The 18,032-nt window shown below is 44.4% G+C and overlaps 1 protein-coding gene across 1 annotated transcript; it reads right to left on the bottom strand.

The window, feature by feature from the left end:
* Positions 1–6,809: 6,809 nt before the first annotated feature.
* On the bottom strand, positions 6,810–17,358 carry LOC123997140 (lipoprotein lipase-like). The gene is made up of 10 exons (XM_046301225.1): positions 17,091–17,358; positions 15,799–15,980; positions 15,301–15,480; positions 14,510–14,621; positions 12,979–13,212; positions 12,392–12,637; positions 8,980–9,100; positions 8,549–8,731; positions 8,196–8,303; positions 6,810–8,079 (listed from the first exon to the last, which is right to left on the bottom strand). Exons 1-10 carry the CDS (start codon positions 17,182–17,184, stop codon positions 8,028–8,030), a joined length of 1,512 nt encoding a protein of 503 aa, XP_046157181.1. The 5' UTR covers positions 17,185–17,358; the 3' UTR covers positions 6,810–8,027.
* Positions 17,359–18,032: the final 674 nt, after the last annotated feature.

Here is an 18,032-nt window from a genome sequence, read left to right as displayed (position 1 = left end):
TTATCAAGGACGCATGACAAACAAGTGGCAAAAATTAGGAAGTGCCAAGGAAAATCTATGCATAAAGGAGCTCATCGAGGCCATAATTCAACACTACTGGGTGGACAGCACTACCACATAAATGGGTTCAACCATGACAGAGAGGTGGGGGTGTTCGTTTCATTGGAAAATTTTATTTTCATATTTACCACTGTAAAACATATTTAACACTGCATTTTAAACAGTGAGGAGAATGGTTGAATTAGCATTATTTAGAGACCCCTTAAAGTTAGACTTGTTGCATTTAGGGGAGCTAACATCTCAATCAGGGGAGCTGAATTGATAGTCCCGTACCTCTTCAAACATTCAACCTCCAGCTGCGTACCCCCTCTAGCACCAGGGTCAGCACACTCTCAAATGTTGTTTTTTGCCATCATTGTAAGCCTGCCACACACACACTATACAATACATTTATTAAACATAAGAATGAGTGCAAGTTTTTTATCACAATCTGGCTTGTGGAAAGTGACAAAGAGCTCTTATAGACCCAGGGCCCAAAACCAGGGCCATAATATAATAATCAATAGTTTTGCTATGGTGAATACTAAACAAGGAACCGACGGGACAGGAACGGAACACAAAGGAATAAATAGGGACTCTAATCAGGGGAAAGGATCGGGAACAGGTGTGGGAAGACTAAATGATGATTAGGGGAATAGGAACAGCTGGGAGCAGGAACGGAACGATAGAGAGAAGAGAGAGCGAGAGAGTGAGAGGGGAGGGGGAGAGAGAGGGATAGAAAGAGGGAAAGAACCCAATAAGACCAGCAGAGGGAAACGAACAGAATGGGGAGCACAGGGACAAGACATGATAATAAATGACAAACATGACAGTACCCCCCACTCACCGAGCGCCTCCTGGCGCACTCGAGGAGGAATCCTGGCGGCAACGGAGGAAATCATCGATGAGTGAACGGTCCAGCACGTCCCGAGACGGAACCCAACTCCTCTCCTCAGGACCGTAACCCTCCCAATCCACTAAGTATTGGTGACCCCGTCCCCGAGAACGCATGTCCATGATCTTATGTACCTTGTAAATAGGTGCGCTCTCGACAAGGACGGGAGGGGGAGGGAAGACGAACGGGGGTGCGAAGAAAGGGCTTAACACAGGAGACATGGAAGACAGGATGGACGCGACGAAGATGTCGCGGAAGAAGCAGTCGCACAGCGACAGGATTGACGACCTGGGAGACACGGAACGGACCAATGAACCGCGGAGTCAACTTACGAGAAGCTGTCGTAAGAGGAAGGTTGCGAGTGGAAAGCCACACTCTCTGGCCGCAACAATACCTTGGACTCTTAATCCTGCGTTTATTGGCGGCTCTCACCGTCTGTGCCCTGTAACGGCAAAGTGCAGACCTCACCCTCCTCCAGGTGCGCTCACAACGTTGGACAAACGCTTGAGCGGAGGGAACGCTGGACTCGGCAAGCTGGGATGAGAACAGAGGAGGCTGGTAACCCAGACTACTCTGAAACGGAGATAACCCGGTAGCAGACGAAGGAAGCGAATTGTGAGCGTATTCTGCCCAGGGGAGCTGTTCTGCCCAAGACGCAGGGTTTCTGAAAGAAAGGCTGCGTAGTATGCGACCAATCGTCTGATTGGCCCCTCTGCTTGACCGTTAGACTGGGGATGAAACCCGGAAGAGAGACTGACGGACGCACCAATCAAACGACAGAACTCCCTCCAAAACTGTGACGTGAATTGCGGGCCTCTGTCTGAAACGGCGTCTAACGGGAGGCCATGAATTCTGAATACATTCTCAATAATGACTTGTGCCGTCTCCTTAGCGGAAGGAAGTTTAGCGAGGGAATGAAATGTGCCGCCTTAGAGAACCTATCGACAACCGTCAGAATCACAGTCTTCCCCGCAGACAAAGGCAGACCGGTAATGAAGTCTAAGGCAATGTGAGACCATGGTCGAGAAGGAATGGGGAGCGGTCTGAGACGACCGGCAGGAGGAGAGTTACCCGACTTAGTCTGCGCGCAGTCCGAACAAGCAGCCACGAAACGGCGCGTGTCACGCTCCTGAGTCGGCCACCAAAAGCGCTGGCGAATAGACGCAAGAGTGCCTCGAACACCGGGATGACCAGCTAACTTGGCAGAGTGAGCCCACTGAAGAACAGCCAGACGAGTGGAAACAGGAACGAAAAGGAGGTTACTAGGACAAGCGCGCGGCGACGCAGTGTGCGTGAGTGCTTGCTTAACCTGTCTTTCAATTCCCCAGACTGTTAACCCGACAACACGCCCATAAGGAAGAATCCCCTCGGGATCAGTAGAAGCCACAGAAGAACTAAACAGACGGGATAAGGCATCAGGCTTGGTGTTCTTGCTACCCGGACGGTAAGAAATCACAAACTCGAAACGAGCGAAAAACAACGCCCAACGAGCTTGACGGGCATTAAGTCGTTTGGCAGAACGGATGTACTCAAGGTTCTTATGGTCTGTCCAAACGACAAAAGGAACGGTCGCCCCCTCCAACCACTGTCGCCATTCGCCTAGGGCTAAGCGGATGGCGAGCAGTTCACGGTTACCCACATCATAGTTGCGCTCAGATGGCGACAGGCGATGAGAAAATAAGCGCAAGGATGAACCTTATCGTCAGACTGGAAGCGCTGGGATAGAATGGCTCCCACGCCTACCTCTGAAGCGTCAACCTCGACAATGAATTGTCTAGTGACGTCAGGAGTAACGAGGATAGGAGCGGACGTAAAACGTTCTTTTAGAAGATCAAAAGCTCCCTGGGCGGAACCGGACCACTTAAAACACGTCTTGACAGAAGTAAGAGCTGTGAGAGGGGCAGCAACTTGACCGAAATTACGAATGAAACGCCGATAGAAATTAGCGAAACCTAAAAAGCGCTGCAACTCGACACGTGACCTTGGAACGGGCCAATCACTGACAGCTTGACCTTAGCGGAATCCATCTGAATGCCTTCAGCGGAAATAACGGAACCGAGAAAAGTAACGGAGGAGACATGAAAAGAGCACTTCTCAGACTTTACGTAGAGACAATTCTCTAAAAGGCGCTGTAGAACACGTCGAACGTGCTGAACATGAATCTCGAGTGACGGAGAAAAATCAGGATATCGTCAAGATAGACCAAAACAAAAATGTTCAGCATGTCTCTCAGAACATCATTAACTAATGCCTGAAAAACAGCTGGCGCATTGGCGAGACCGAACGGCAGAACCCGGTACTCAAAATGCCCTAACGGAGTGTTAAACGCCGTTTTCCACTCGTCCCCCTCTCTGATGCGCACGAGATGGTAAGCGTTACGAAGGTCCAACTTAGTAAAGCACCTGGCTCCTGCAGAATCTCGAAGGCTGATGACATAAGGGGAAGCGGATAACGATTCTTAACCGTTATGTCATTCAGCCCTCGATAATCCACGCAGGGGCGCAGAGTACCGTCCTTCTTCTTAACAAAAAAGAACCCCGCCCCGGCCGGAGAAGAAGAAGGCACTATGGTACCGGCGTCAAGAGACACAGACAAATAATCCTCGAGAGCCTTACGTTCGGGAGCCGACAGAGAGTATAGTCTACCTCGAGGAGGAGTGGTCCCCGGAAGGAGATCAATACTACAATCATACGACCGGTGAGGAGGAAGGGAGTTGGCTCGGGACCGACTGAAGACCGTGCGCAGATCATGATATTCCTCCGGCACTCCTGTCAAATCGCCAGGTTCCTCCTGAGAAGTAGGGACAGAAGAAACGGGAGGGATGGCAGACATTAAACACTTCACATGACAAGAAACGTTCCAGGATAGGATAGAATTACTAGACCAATTAATAGAAGGATTATGACATACTAGCCAGGGATGACCCAAAACAACAGGTGTAAACGGTGAACGGAAAATCAAAAAGAAATAGTCTCACTGTGGTTACCAGATACTGTGAGGGTTAAAGGTAGTGTCTCAAATCTGATACTGGGAAGATGACTACCATCTAAGGCGAACATGGGCGTAGGCTTCTCTAACTCTCTGAAAGGAATGTCATGTTTCCGAACCCATGCTTCGTCCATGAAACAACCCTCAGCCCCAGAGTCTATCAAGGCACTACATGTAGCACCCGAACCGGTCCAGCGTAGGTGGACCGACAAAGTAGTACAGGACTTTGATGGAGAGACTTGAGTAGTTGCGCTCACCTGTAGCCCTCCGCTTACAGATGAGCTCTGGCTTTTACTGGACATGAATTAACAAAATGTCCAGCAACTCCGCAATAGAGGCACAGGCGGTTGGTGATCCTCCGTTCCCTCTCCTTATTCGAGATGCGAATCCTCCCAGCTGCATGGGCTCAGTCTCAAAGCCAGAGGAGGGAGATGGTTGCGATGCGGAGCAGGGAAACACCGTTGATGCGAGCTCTCTTCCATGAGCCCGGTGACGAAGATCTACCCGTCGTTCTATGCGGATGGCGAGAGCAATCAAAGAGTCCACATCTGAAGGAACCTCCCGGGAGAGAATCTCATCCTTAACCACTGCGTGAGTCCCTCCAGAAAACGAGCGAGCAGCGCCGGCTCGTTCCACTCACTAGAGGCAGCAAGAGTGCGAAACTCAATAGAATAATCCGTTATGGACCGTTCACCTTGGCATAAGGAAGCCAGGGCCCTAGAAGCCTCCCCACCAAAAACTGAACGGTCAAAAACCCGAATCATCTCCTCTTTAAAGTTCTGGAATTTGTTAGAGCAATCAGCCCTTGCCTCCCAGATAGCTGTGCCCCATTCTCGAGCCCGGCCAGTAAGGAGTGAAATGACGTAAGCAACCCGAGCTCTCTCTCTAGAGTATGTGTTGGGTTGGAGAGAGAACACAATCTCACACTGCGTGAGAAAGGAGCGGCACTCAGTGGGCTGCCCGGAGTAGCAAGGTGGGTTATTAACCCTAGGTTCTGGAGGCTCGGCAGGCCAGGAAGTAACAGGTGGCACGAGACGTAGACTCTGGAACTGTCCAGAGAGGTCGGAAACCTGAGCGGCCAGGTTCTCCACGGCATGGCGAGCAGCAGACAATTCCTGCTCGTGTCTGCCGAGCATGGCTCCTTGGATCTCGACGGCAGTGTAACGAGCGTCTGAAGTCGCTGGGTCCATTCCTTGGTCGGTTCCTTCTGTCATGCAGGTGAAAGAGGACCCAAAAGCGACTTAACAGAAACAGAGTTTATTTAAGTCCAAACAGGGAATAACAGAAATCCTCTAGTCTGTAGAGGGGAATAACTGGAGAAGCGGCCACAGACTGCAGGTCGCTTCGGGTAGGCGCAGGCCGTAGTAGACAGAGACACCTGCTCACACGCAGCATCTGATGAAGGCAAAAACACGACAGGACAGGGCGATACACAATCACAGCAAAAACACGACAGGACAGGGCGAAACGCAATCACAGCATGGTGAATACTAAACAAGGAACCGACGGGACAGGAACGGAACACAAAGGAATAAATAGGGACTCTAATCAGGGGAAAGGATCGGGAACAGGTGTGGGAAGACTAAATGATGATTAGGGGAATAGGAACAGCTGGGAGCAGGAACGGAACGATAGAGAGAAGAGAGAGCGAGAGAGTGAGAGGGGGAGGGGGAGAGAGAGGGATAGAAAGAGGGAAAGAACCCAATAAGACCAGCAGAGGGAAACAAACAGAATGGGGAGCACAGGGACAAGACATGATAATAAATGACAAACATGACACTTTATTTAACCATTGTACATATAAAACCGTATTTGTTAATTGAAAATTGTGAATAACTCACCACAGGTTAATGAGAAGGGTGTGCTTGAAAGGATGTACATAACTCTGCAATGTTGGATTGTATTGGAGAGTCTCAGTCTTAAATCATATTCCACACAGTCTGTGCCTGTATTTAGTTTTCATGCTAGTGAGGGCTGAGAATCCACTCTCACATATATCCACATTGAATATAGTTGCGGAGAGTCCCTGTAATCCTAGATTCAGATCATTCAGGCGAGGAAAAACATCACCCAGATAGGCCAGTCATGTGAGAAACTCGTCATTAGGGTCAGTAAAGACACATTTAAGCTCGTCTCTCAATTTTAAAAAACGTGTCAATATTTTGCCCCTTGATAACCAGCGCACTTCTGTATGTTGTAAAAGCGTTACATGGTCACTGCCCATATCATTGCAAAGTGCAGAAAATACACGGGACTTCAGGGGCCTTGTTTTAGCAAAGTTAACCATTTTCACTGTAGTGTCCAAAACACCTTTCAAGCTGTCAGGCATTCCCTTGGCAGCAAGAGCCTCTCAGTGGATGCTGCAGTTTACCTAAGTTGCGTTGCGTCGGGAGCAACTGCTTGGATTCGCGTTACCACCTCACTGTGTCTCCCTGTCATGGCTTTTGTGCCATCAGTACAGATACAAACATGAGCAGCAGCTACATTTGGCTACATACGGACCGTTAGTGGAATTCCCGTGAGAGAGTAATGGTTAATGTGATTGGGTGTTAATTATTTGACTAGACTACCTGTATTTGACATTGTGTTGTTAATTTGCTGAACACTAGATGGTTTCATTAGATTTTTGGCAGTGAAACGAGGCTACTCAGGTGAGAGAGAAAAAACTCCCAAATGTAATATAAATGGACTCTTTCAAAAAGTGAAGATTATTTTTATTTTTACAAAAATGAATTAAAACAGTTAAATAAAATAGTAGAATACCCCTGACGGCACTGTGCGTACCCCTGGTTTGTGAATACCTGTTCTAGGGTTAGAATAATATCTAAGGAATTCAAGAACACAATATGTAGTTCAGGGTAGTAAAAAATCCAAGAATACCAAAATATATAATGTTTTCACTTTATTAAAGTATCACATTCTGTCTTCATAGAGCACACTGCATTTCAGTTCAGAAAAATAAATGCGCTCATCAGCCGGCATGGAGACCAATTTGATCAGTCTGTCCAAAGCCACTCACATAAAATCACACCGCTTCATCTAGAAAAACAGCGACATCCATGGAAATCTGCCCAAATATATTACAGCTTTAATATACAAATATATACAGGTACATTCAATAAATAGAATATTAAACATTCTTGGGATGTTTATGGTTATTATGTAGGGCTTACCCACCCATGTTGGCAAAGTCTCACATATATGTTATACATTTAGTGTCGCATTTTGTTTGATCTTTTTAAAGAAAATGGAATGTTTTAGAGGGCATGCTTGACCAATAGGGTTAAGGTAAGTGTTTCTATGTGATTTTTGACCTATAAAAGGAAGTAATAGAAGTACTAAAGCCATACTAACTACTCCTTGTGACCTCTATTCTTCAGAAGTCCAGTGGCCAATTAAAGAATGATCTGAACATAATCCATTTCAACAAGTTGATGAATGATCGAATTGACTGGACTAACGCCCTTAAAGTGACCAGTGCCAAACACAATAACCAAATGCACAAAGAACAAGCAGGGAATTCATCTACAATGATAATGCATATATATATATATATAATAGTGATTGAAAAGCTATTTACACGGGTCACTGCAATATTCAATTCAGTGAACAATGTCACCATCTTTGGTCCCTGTGATGGCGGCAATTAGTGGTTTAGGCATGACATTTAGTGACATGATTATTATAGTGTGCACACTGAATGTGGCAAAAAATAAGTGGAAGCTATGTCAATCTCTTTGAATCGGAACTACCTAGTATGGCGTTAGATGTTAATTTATTTCATTTAGTAGGTATACATAAACACAGTTGAGATGAAAGGATTAAAAAGATAATGTAGCAACGTAAGACCAAGTCAAAATCATCAAAAAAAAGCAATTGTAACACTCTCCATGATGACCGTTAATAGAAGAAAAAGCATGTAAGCCGACACCCAGCACAGTGGGATGAAGTGATTGCGGGTGGAGATGAGATGACACAGGTTGGGAGGCAGAACATACAGCACAGGTCAGAGACTAACATCCCCTATCTGCTCTCCAGTGTATTCTCCCAGGCTCCATCCAGCTTTGGCTGTGTGGTTCAGTGTGCACTCTACTCAAGTGTTGCTTCATGCAATTTTATTCTTGAAGTGGCTTCCCTGCATCTTGAGTCTGTGCATCCTGAAGATAAATCCAAATCAAAAGAAGAACATGAAGAAATACGTTTTGAATCCCATCTTTGGTTATGATTGATTTTTCTATATTCAAATGACCAAAGTTTCACAAAGTTTTCTTACGTTTTCTCTTTCCGGCTCATGTTGTCCTCTTTTGATTTGACAAAGACTACGTCGTCTTTTCCTCTGATGAGGTAGGCATACTCTCCATCTTTAGCGCTGAAGATCACCCTGGAGTCAGACAGTCAAGACTATCAATAAAGCCTTCTTGACGCCCTTAGCATTATAACCCCAAAGACTGGCAATGTGAAAGGCGATGTGCTGTGTCAAAGGTATTCAAATACTGTCCACAGTACTGGGGTTTAATTCATGCAATTAATTGGCGAAACCAGCAATGCTGCTGACCTTAAGGTCTGTGAATTTGAATACCCCTTCTACATATAGATATACAGCTCATCATTACTATCATAACTTACCTGGATTGAGTCTCCCCTGCCTTGACACGTATTTTGCGGATGTGGAAGTTTTTGTTGCCCCAAATGTCAGACCAGCTGAAATAGGCATCTTTCTCCCAGCGCAGCTTGACCATCAGCAGCTCCCCAACGTCCACGTCGGTGGTCAGCAGGAATGACACAGTGCTGTTGGTGTTCAGGAAGGGCCTGAGGGGTCACACGCAGATCAAAGGTGAGTGGATCAGTTCATCTTCTGTACTGTATATAGTACCCAGCTGAGGTGGGGTGGTGAGGTGACCGGGTTAATTATGAGCTACAATGTCAGTGTTTTATATTCGTAAGTTTGGATTTGTTTAAATATTATATTAAGCATTTCTGGACAACTAAGTATTGCGCAAAATGTTTTTGTATTTCCTATAATTTCCTTATTTGATTTAATATCAAACCATACATACATAGTGTAAGGTATGTCAGTCTTCTCATCATGGGTTCCGTACAGAGAGATTTTCATGGGCTGCTCAGTGTAGGCCAGTTTCTCACTGCTGAAGAAATGCACCTTCACTTGGTAATGGAAAACTGTGGAAAGAATGACAGAGACCTTCATTTAGAACCATGCCACATACAGACGAGTGTCACAGAGAAAACTGTGGAAAGAATGACAGAGACCTTCATTTAGAACCATGGCACATACAGACGAGTGTCACAGAGAAAACTGTGGAAAGAATGACAGAGACCTTCATTTAGAACCATGCCACATACAGACGAGTGTCACAGAGAAAACTGTGGAAAGAATGACAGAGACCTTCATTTAGAACCATGGCACATACAGACGAGTGTCACAGAGAAAACTGTGGAAAGAATGACAGAGACCTTCATTTAGAACCATGCCACATACAGACGAGTATCACAGAGAAGGTTTTGCCCTCTGAAACCCTGAGTCTGAGTCTGTTTTCTCTTATGGAAACAACTGCAGTCTGCCCAGTTAAGACACATTCTCCCGAAAGTTTGAAGTGTTTGTGGCATGTGGACTGATGCCCACAGTTTGAGCTAAAGATCCCCACTCACACACTCTTGTAGTGTCTCAGTGCTTAAGACCTGTCTTTACATAACCATATTATTGATCCACTTACTGCCTTTGTGTGAATAAGGGAAATACAATGCAGTGTTCAGCTTCAGATTAAATTGTCCAACCTTCCACTGTAAAACCAAGTGTGTAGGATCTGAACGCATAACTTAACACCTTTCTGTAACACTTTTTAAATGCGTCAAGACATTTAGAATTCAAAATGAAAATGTTTCACAGTGTTTAGATTGTAAACACCAGAACATGTTTATTCGCTGTAACACTTTTAACAAACATGAACATATTTATTCAGCACAAGGTTTTTAGGTTTTGAACACTAAACACTGGGGGTGTTGTTTTAACACTGCAGGGTGTAAAGCCATATTTGCATATTCCCCAGCATGCCTTTTGCATGATTGTGAGGGATACCCACCCATGTCTGTGTTTGTAACAGAGACATTGTTGTTACATTCAATAACTTCTATTCCTGAAGCCTTCAGCAAGTGACTGCCTAAGTGAATGTGTTTCCATTAAAATACAACCCTTTATGACCACATATTACACATTTCCTAAGGCCTTTAGTCCTTCTGTAGCTCAGTTGGTAGAGCATGGCGCTTGTAACGCCAGGGCAGTGGGTTCGATCCCCGGGACCACCCATACGCAGAATGTATGCACACATTACTGTAAGTCGCTTTGGATAAAAGCGTCTGCTAAATGGCATATATTATTATATCATATATTATTTAGTTATGGCCTACATTGTGGTCTGAACATCCTGGCTCATCAGACCTGCAAGTCACAATACACTGGTTTATGAAGTGATTAGCAATTCCTATCAGAATCCAGCCAGAGGGAGTATAGCCAACAAATCAGACTATTTTATCAGCCACAACCTGCACTCAGAATGTCTGCTATGGCAGAGAACTTCAAAACCAAGACTACCTAAACCATCTAAACTAGAACAACCGACTCAGTAACGGGTGCAAAAAGTCCAACCCCTACAGATTGGATTAGTTTAGAAACATTTAAGTTATTTATATGTATATACTATGAGCTCAATAAATTCATGTGCATGAGGACACAAAGATTTTAAAACAAACTATTCTAAAAATCAACCTGCAACAAAGCATGCTGGGAAATATGAGGAGGCTCCTCCCTCATATTTTTCACTCTGAGAGAAATAGACTCCAGACAGTTGAGTAACAATGACATCAAGCAATTGAAAATAAATGTCCTGTTCAGTTGTGCTGAAATGTAAGTAAGGTGACAGACATTCCTAACATTGATCTGAATAAAAGGCATGGAAAGTCACATACATTTTTGAATGACTAAATGCACACTAAACGTGACGATGGGAAAGTAAACACTAGTGTTTAAAATCTGAACACTTAGGAGATATAGGTGTTCTCTTGGTTATAAACTGACTGGAAAAGCTGGCTATCTTGTTTAATCTTGCATTCTAAACACCTGTGTTTAAGATGAGAACCCTTATTGGCTAATCTAAATGCCTAATGTTTAAGTTCTAAACACTGACGTTTAGGTTATAAAAGTGTCACTTGCTTCATAGTTTTACAGTGTACTACAGAGATGTTATTGTGTGCCTAAATTCAAAGCCAGTGCCAGAAGCATTTCCAATTGGTGTGGAAAGTTTCCTCTAACTTTCCATCGTAAGAATTCACGTGCAGTGGTTTCCAGTTACCAAACCACAGCCGCTACTCATGTGACCTTCATGGCTTGCGCCATGAACCTTGTTTTATTCCCCTTGCTTGTTTTTGTTTGTCCCTGACGCCACTACCTTATCAGATATGTCAGACTGTGCCAATCCTAGAGTAGTGGGGTGAGGAGGGAGGAAAATGGACGCAGGCTGGGCGGATGTTATAGAACCTTTTATGGATAGTGGGGCAGGTGACTAATAAGGGAGGGACTTGTGTAGACTACAGTAGTTGTTCTCTCAGGGTGGTACAGTATCAATACAGTATGTACACAGTTGGGGCCCGTTGTACTAATGTAACATGCACAGGATGGTAAAGAGACTCAGTGTTCAGGATCCGCCCCTTTTTTTCAATTTTTGTTTAAAATGACATACCCAAATCTAACTGCCTGTAGCTCAGGCCCTGAAGCAAGGATATGCATATTCTTGGTACCATTTGAATGGAAACACTTTGACGTTTGTGGAAATGTGAAAGGAATGTGGGAGAATGTAACTCAATAGCTCTGGTAAAAGATAATACAAAGATGGCAGCAGTGTATGTGCAACGTTTTAGACTGATCCAATGAACAATTGCATTTCTGTTCAAAATGTTGTATCAAGACTGCTCAAATGTGCCCAATTTGTTTATTAATAACTTTTAATGTTCAAAACTGTGCCCTCTCCTCAAACAATAGCACGGTATTATTTCACTGTCGTAGCTTCTGTAATTTGGACAGTGCAGTTAGATTAACAAGATTTTAAGCTTTCTGCCAATATCAGATATGTTTATGTCCCGGGAAATGTTATTGTTACTTACAACCTCATGCTAATCACATTAGCCTACATTAGCTCAACCGTCCTGTGGAGAGACGCCAATCCCGAAGAAGTTTTTAAAGTTCTCAAAGCCAGCTTGAGTCAGCTCCTAGCCACCACTACAATAACTACATTCAGCTATCCGGACCGATACATTGAGGATTTGGCAATTAATGTATGTCAGGTAACTCTTAACTAAATCTATTTTAGTGCCAGAAAATTAACTTCCTGTTGTGAAGAAGAGTGTTGCTTTGTGCATGCATGCATTCTTGTCTTAAAACAATTCCTCTCTCATCCTTACGTTTGAAGGGCATCATCTCGCGGGTCTTGAGGTACATCTTGGTGTTCCGGGGCAGGCGGACCTTGTTGACACCGTAGCCCACCTTGTTGCAGCGGTTCTTACGGCAGTTGAGGCACATGCCCTTCATGAAGGCCTCCTTGGAGCTGCAGCGGTAGGCCATGGTCTGATGCTCTGCTGCGTTCACCAGTGAGTCGATAAACAGGTGGATGGAGCGCTCATGGGAGCACTTCACAAGCTGGTCCATATCTGCATAAGACAGGCGTAAAACAAGACCATTAGGTCCATGAAGTCTGAATCAATGGCTGATTCTCTAATATACACCAGACTAACAATGTGACTGTGTCTGTGAAATGTGCTTATTCTGGCTTATGACGTATGGCTTTCAGTGTTATGGTTAGAAAACTGAGGCCTTGTCAAAGTAAGCAGGTGTTTAAACTTCAAGAAAAACTCCCCGTGAAGATTTACTACAGTATAATAACAGACTTTGATGTTACATTATCCTCTACTATATGTCAGACAGCAGAAATATGGAGAAGCTAGAATAGTAGAAGGCATTCTACAGTACAGTGTCTAGTTACAGTACGTACTACGGATGCCGGTGGTGGCAATCATCATCATGGTGTTCTGCAGATCACAGCCTGGCTGGAAGGTTCCTCCGTTGGGGTAGATGTCCACGTGGCCCACGGGTCTCTGGATGCCGATGCTGCGGTCTGGGGAGCCCCGGGTGTTGGTGTGCAGGACGTCCACGAAGAGAGCATCGTCAGGGGACAGGGTGCTCTGGGCGTCAGCAAACTCAAAGGTCGGGCCGGCCGGGTCCAAACCTGGGAGACAGATGGAGGGAGGGATGGAGAGGGGAGGGAGAGAGGGAGAGGGGGAGAGAGAGAGAGAGAGAGAGAGAGAGAGAGAGAGAGAGAGAGAGAGAGAGAGAGAGAGAGAGAGAGAGAGAGAGAAAAGGGGGAGGATGAGAGAGAGGGGTAGAAGTAGAGACAGAGAGAGGGGAGAGAGGGGTAGAAGTAGAGACAGAGAGGGAGGGAGAGAGGGGTAGAAGTAGAGACAGAGAGGGAGAGAGAGAGGGTTAGAAGTAGATACAGAGAGTGAGAGCAAGAGGGAGAGAGCAAGAAAAGGGGGAGGATGAGAGAGAGGGGTAGAAGTAGAGACAGAGAGGGAGAGGGAGGGAGAGAGAGAAGGGGGAGGAAGAAAGAGAGGGGAGAGCGAGAAGGGGGAGGATGAGAGAGAGGGGTAGAAGTAGAGACAGAGAGGGAGAGGGAAGGAGAGAGAGAGAGGGGGAGGATAAGAGAGAGGGAGGGAGAGAAGGGGAGGAGAGAGAGAGAGAGAGAGAGAGAGAGAGAGAGAGAGAGAGAGAGAGAGAGAGAGAGAGAGAGAGAGAGAGAGAGAGAGAGAGAGAGAGAGAGAGAGAGAAAAGGGGGAGGATGAGAGAGAGGGGTAGAAGTAGAGACAGAGAGAGGGGAGAGAGGGGTAGAAGTAGAGACAGAGAGGGAGGGAGAGAGGGGTAGAAGTAGAGACAGAGAGGGAGAGAGAGAGGGTTAGAAGTAGATACAGAGAGTGAGAGCAAGAGGGAGAGAGCAAGAAAAGGGGGAGGATGAGAGAGAGAGGGTAGAAGTAGAGACAGAGAGGGAGAGGGAGGGGGTAGAGAGAGAGAAGAGGGGAGGAGGGGTAGAAGTAGAAGAAAGAGAGGGGAGAGAGAGAAGGGGGAGGATGAGAGAGGGGTAGAAGTAGAGAAGAGGGAGAGAGAGGAGAGAGAGAAGGGGGAGGGGAGAGGAGGGTAGAGAGAGAGAGAGGGGGGGAGGATAAGAGAGAGGGAGGGAGAGAGAGAGGATGGGGAGGATAGGGGAGGATAAGAGAGAGGGAGAGAGAGAGAAGGGGGAGGATAAGAGAAAGGGGTAGAAGCCCACAATGTGCTTTAGTGATGATCTGATTATGGTTTTCAATGGCCTCGAGATGTAATAGTTGGGTAAACTTTATGGAGACAAATGGGAGGGCTACTGAGGCTAAATGCATTGAGATAGAACTTGCACATGTAGGCCTATGCATTTACATAGCGACAGACTGATAGATAAACATTAAAACCTCTTCAGCAGAGAAGGGCTGTCTGCTCACCTGTGATCCTGCTGACTTTGTGGTTGGTGAGGAGACCAGCGATGCCGGCTACATGAGCACCCAGACTGTAGCCCAGCAGATGTATCTTCTCCCAGGGGTAGTCAAGTGTTTTCTGACAACAGGGGAAAGCAGACATGGTTTTATTTCTATTTTCCATTCTTGTGACTGTGTAAAGTATTGGCTGTAAAACTTGTTATGCCATCCTAACACCCTCTCAAGTATATTATGTTCTGTCAGTTATACTGTACGCTTACACATGTAATCATTTCAGGTAGTTTATCATACCAATGTCTCCTAGCCCCTTTCTCTAGCAGAGGATATGCTTCACTAGCTCCACCTGCTGCTTCTATAAATAATGAGCTGTGTAATGAGTGATTGATGTGGATCAACAACATGGCTGTAAAAAGCGTTTAGGTGTACTAAATCATAGCCAGGAGTAAAATACAACCACAGCATTGACTTCGAAATTATTGTATCATCACCAGTCACATATTGCTTATTTCAAATACGTTTCTGCATTGTCAACGTGAAAGTCTGTTCTTGTGTGAACCATGCATTCTATTATGTTTCGGCGGTGCTGAAATAATTTTTTAGCCCATGCGACAGACGGCTGTATCTGTCCATTAATACAGGACTAGTAAAGGCCCAGTGCACTACTTTTGTAAAAAAAAGAAAGATATATATTAATATTTGTTTTAATTCCGATTTTTCAGGTGGTGCTGTAGCACCCTCAGCACCCCTACTTCCTGTGGCTATGTTCCTATCTACCCAGTGTCCTGGAGATCACCCACCTGCAGCCAATTAACAAACTTGGCCACGTCTTTCCCCACCAGCTTGGTGTTGGCAGCGGAGGTGAGGTAGTGCTGCTGCGCCCGTGTCAGCCAGTCCACCACAATAACGTTGGCCTTGGGCTCCCTCTTGTACAGCGCTGTCACCAGCTTAGGGACCCAGCTCTCAAACAGCCCCGTGACCTGAACAAACACATTTTCGGGGTCAGTGGCTGGCCTGACTCACTGTGAACCTAGCCCTCATTGTTTACTCACAGCACTGATTGAAGACGAGCCAAGTGTCAGCACTTTTACACATGAATGAGCACTACAACATTATGCCTTGGGACAGCGGTGGAGGGGGGGGGGCTTCTCATCATGCATCTTGTTATCAATGCTGAATATATTTTTAGGATCAACATTGTTGAGTTATTTCCCTAATTATGCTCGACAAGCCTCATTGAAATGATGATCAACAACTTCTGCTTTTGCGGTAATCATGACAGTGTCGAAGCTTTTTACCGTCCATCCATGAATGACCACGAACGTCTTATACCCAGGGTTGAATTCACACTTTGGGATGGTTAAGGTCTGGCCGGGAACGATGTAGCACAAGTCATCATCCGGTATCTCAGCAGTTCTCAGGGAGAACTTGGATACAATGTCTGTGTAGTCCTCAAGCCATTCAGTGGAGTTGCCGTTACCTGCACAGACACAGTGATGATGTTAAACTGGCTTCATCAGTCATGTCGTCACTCACCTACTAGTCATGATCCTGCATGTAAGCACTTTGAACAGCTCTCATGGCATACAGGTTACCACTGTGCACAATGCAGGGGAGTCTATAGGAATCTGCCTTATTCATTACACTATTGTTTACATTTTTAACCAGATACATATTAAAACCTAGTCTAGATGTCTGATTATTTCAGACTTTTTTCATTATCATGATTGTACAAGGAGGTCACTAGCATTTCAAACACTTTACCACAACCAAAATGTATCTCCTTATTTGCATGACAAGCATCTAAAATGTGTTTACACAGAAACCAATTGCTGTATTTATCATTACGTCATTGGCAATTCAGCTTTTTACATTTTTTAAATCTTCAAACACTATCTATTTTGGAAGAAAGTAATTACAAAGCCACAATCTGCAGAATCTATCAGTTTATCAATTGGTGTAATCTAATCCAATTACCAGCATGACAAAAAGATATCGATAGTTTTACCGGTCCAATGTCGCCCCCTTTTGCATCTTTTGAAATTCTACCAAACAAACATTGTAGTAATAACATTATAAGCCTTTTTAAATTACGTTTTTTTTGTGATATCACAAACATACACGAATAGGCCACATTAAATATCGCATTATGCATTATGCATTACGTGTAAAACAACGGGAAAATTGTTATTATACATAAATTAAAAATAGAACAAATATCACGTTTTCGTGTTCAAAATATTATTTTAACTGCACTTGAACATGCAAATAATGTAGTGTCCTTAAAATGCATAATTGAAATTCTGTTGATCAGATTAATTATATATATTTTTGTAATGATTGAAAAGATTATTCATGAGAGAGGTGCGCACCCTGACAAAATGCACTCGAGTGGGGTACGTCTGACTGAACTGAGGTTACTCTCGGTCACTTGGAGGAGGCTGCATCAATTTTACTGCCTCCCGTTGGCTCTAGTGTTTATTTTATGGGAGAGAATCAACATTGAGTCAAAGAATGTGTTTATTTAACCTATCTCTAACAAAGCCAAAGTCAGCTCCACAAACAGCTAGGTTAAATATCCCTTACTTACCAAAAAGTGTTTGTTCTGGTGTACTTGAAAAAGATACACAGATATTTGCCAGAATTATCCAAACGGTGACCAAAAAGGTATTTTCTTTTCCCATATTATTGTTGATCCAGAGGTTTCTCCGTCAAGTCCCGAATGAAAATGTTCTTGTATGTTGGTTTGGGAGTGGTAGATCCAATTGTATAGGTCAGTTGGACCACTGCTCTGGTCTAAAAGTAAATCTGATTTGTGATAAGAGTGGAGTTTCTTATGAAGTCTGCCACAATTGCCGCCCCAAGTTGTCTTTATGAGTGGCTCATTTGAATAAACAAACTCCATTGGTCGGAAGTGAGTGGGCTGGGCTTGAACTGGTTCCAAATGCAAAATTGATCAAAAATCATTCACAACTCTCTCTGCCCCTTCTCCGCTGTGCTTCACAAAAAGACATGTTATACGATTTAGCTGTTTTAGCTTTCCTTTATAGTGATACCTTATTTGTTTATTCAATTCAGAATATCTTGTCTTGGTAAAAAACAATATGTGAGATGTTCACCATTCGGTGTTACATGCTATTTAGAGTTTAAATGACATAGCCAAATGTAAAAATAATAATAAATAATATTCAAGTTATATTCTCGTTAAAAAAAAAACTTTTATTCGAAATGGGCTTCTATATAGGTGTTTGAGTTATGCAGTCTGTACAAACCTCATGCTCCAGTTTTTGGCTCTTCTGTGATTTACCATGCTGTACAACTGGAGCGTCTCAGAAGACATGTGGCTTGATAAATGTAATTCGAAAACTAGTGTTAAGTAACAATACACGTGTTGTATATTTAGGAATCTTAATATAGGCCTATGTCTATCCAAATATATGTCCACAAAGCGAAACATGCACGTTTTTGCGTCATATTCTGCTAAATGCATGGCCACTATTGGTGCTGAAAGAACTATCCTACAGGCTAATAA

This window comes from Oncorhynchus gorbuscha, linkage group LG15 (genome assembly GCF_021184085.1).
Source record: "Oncorhynchus gorbuscha isolate QuinsamMale2020 ecotype Even-year linkage group LG15, OgorEven_v1.0, whole genome shotgun sequence".
NCBI lineage: Eukaryota > Metazoa > Chordata > Actinopteri > Salmoniformes > Salmonidae > Oncorhynchus > Oncorhynchus gorbuscha.
Note: the sequence above shows the minus strand (reverse complement) of the source record. Positions and strands in the feature narration are given on the sequence as shown.

Coding starts and splice junctions, on each gene's coding strand:
- LOC123997140 (XM_046301225.1), bottom strand. CDS start 17,184: ATGGGAAAAGAAAATACCTTTTTGGTCACCGTTTGGATAATTCTGGCA. Junction 15,481..15,798: donor TGGTCATTCATGGATGGACG/GTAAAAAGCTTC, acceptor GTGTTTGTTCAG/GTCACGGGGCTGTTTGAGAG. Junction 14,622..15,300: donor AGTTTGTTAATTGGCTGCAG/GTGGGTGATCTC, acceptor CCCTGTTGTCAG/AAAACACTTGACTACCCCTG.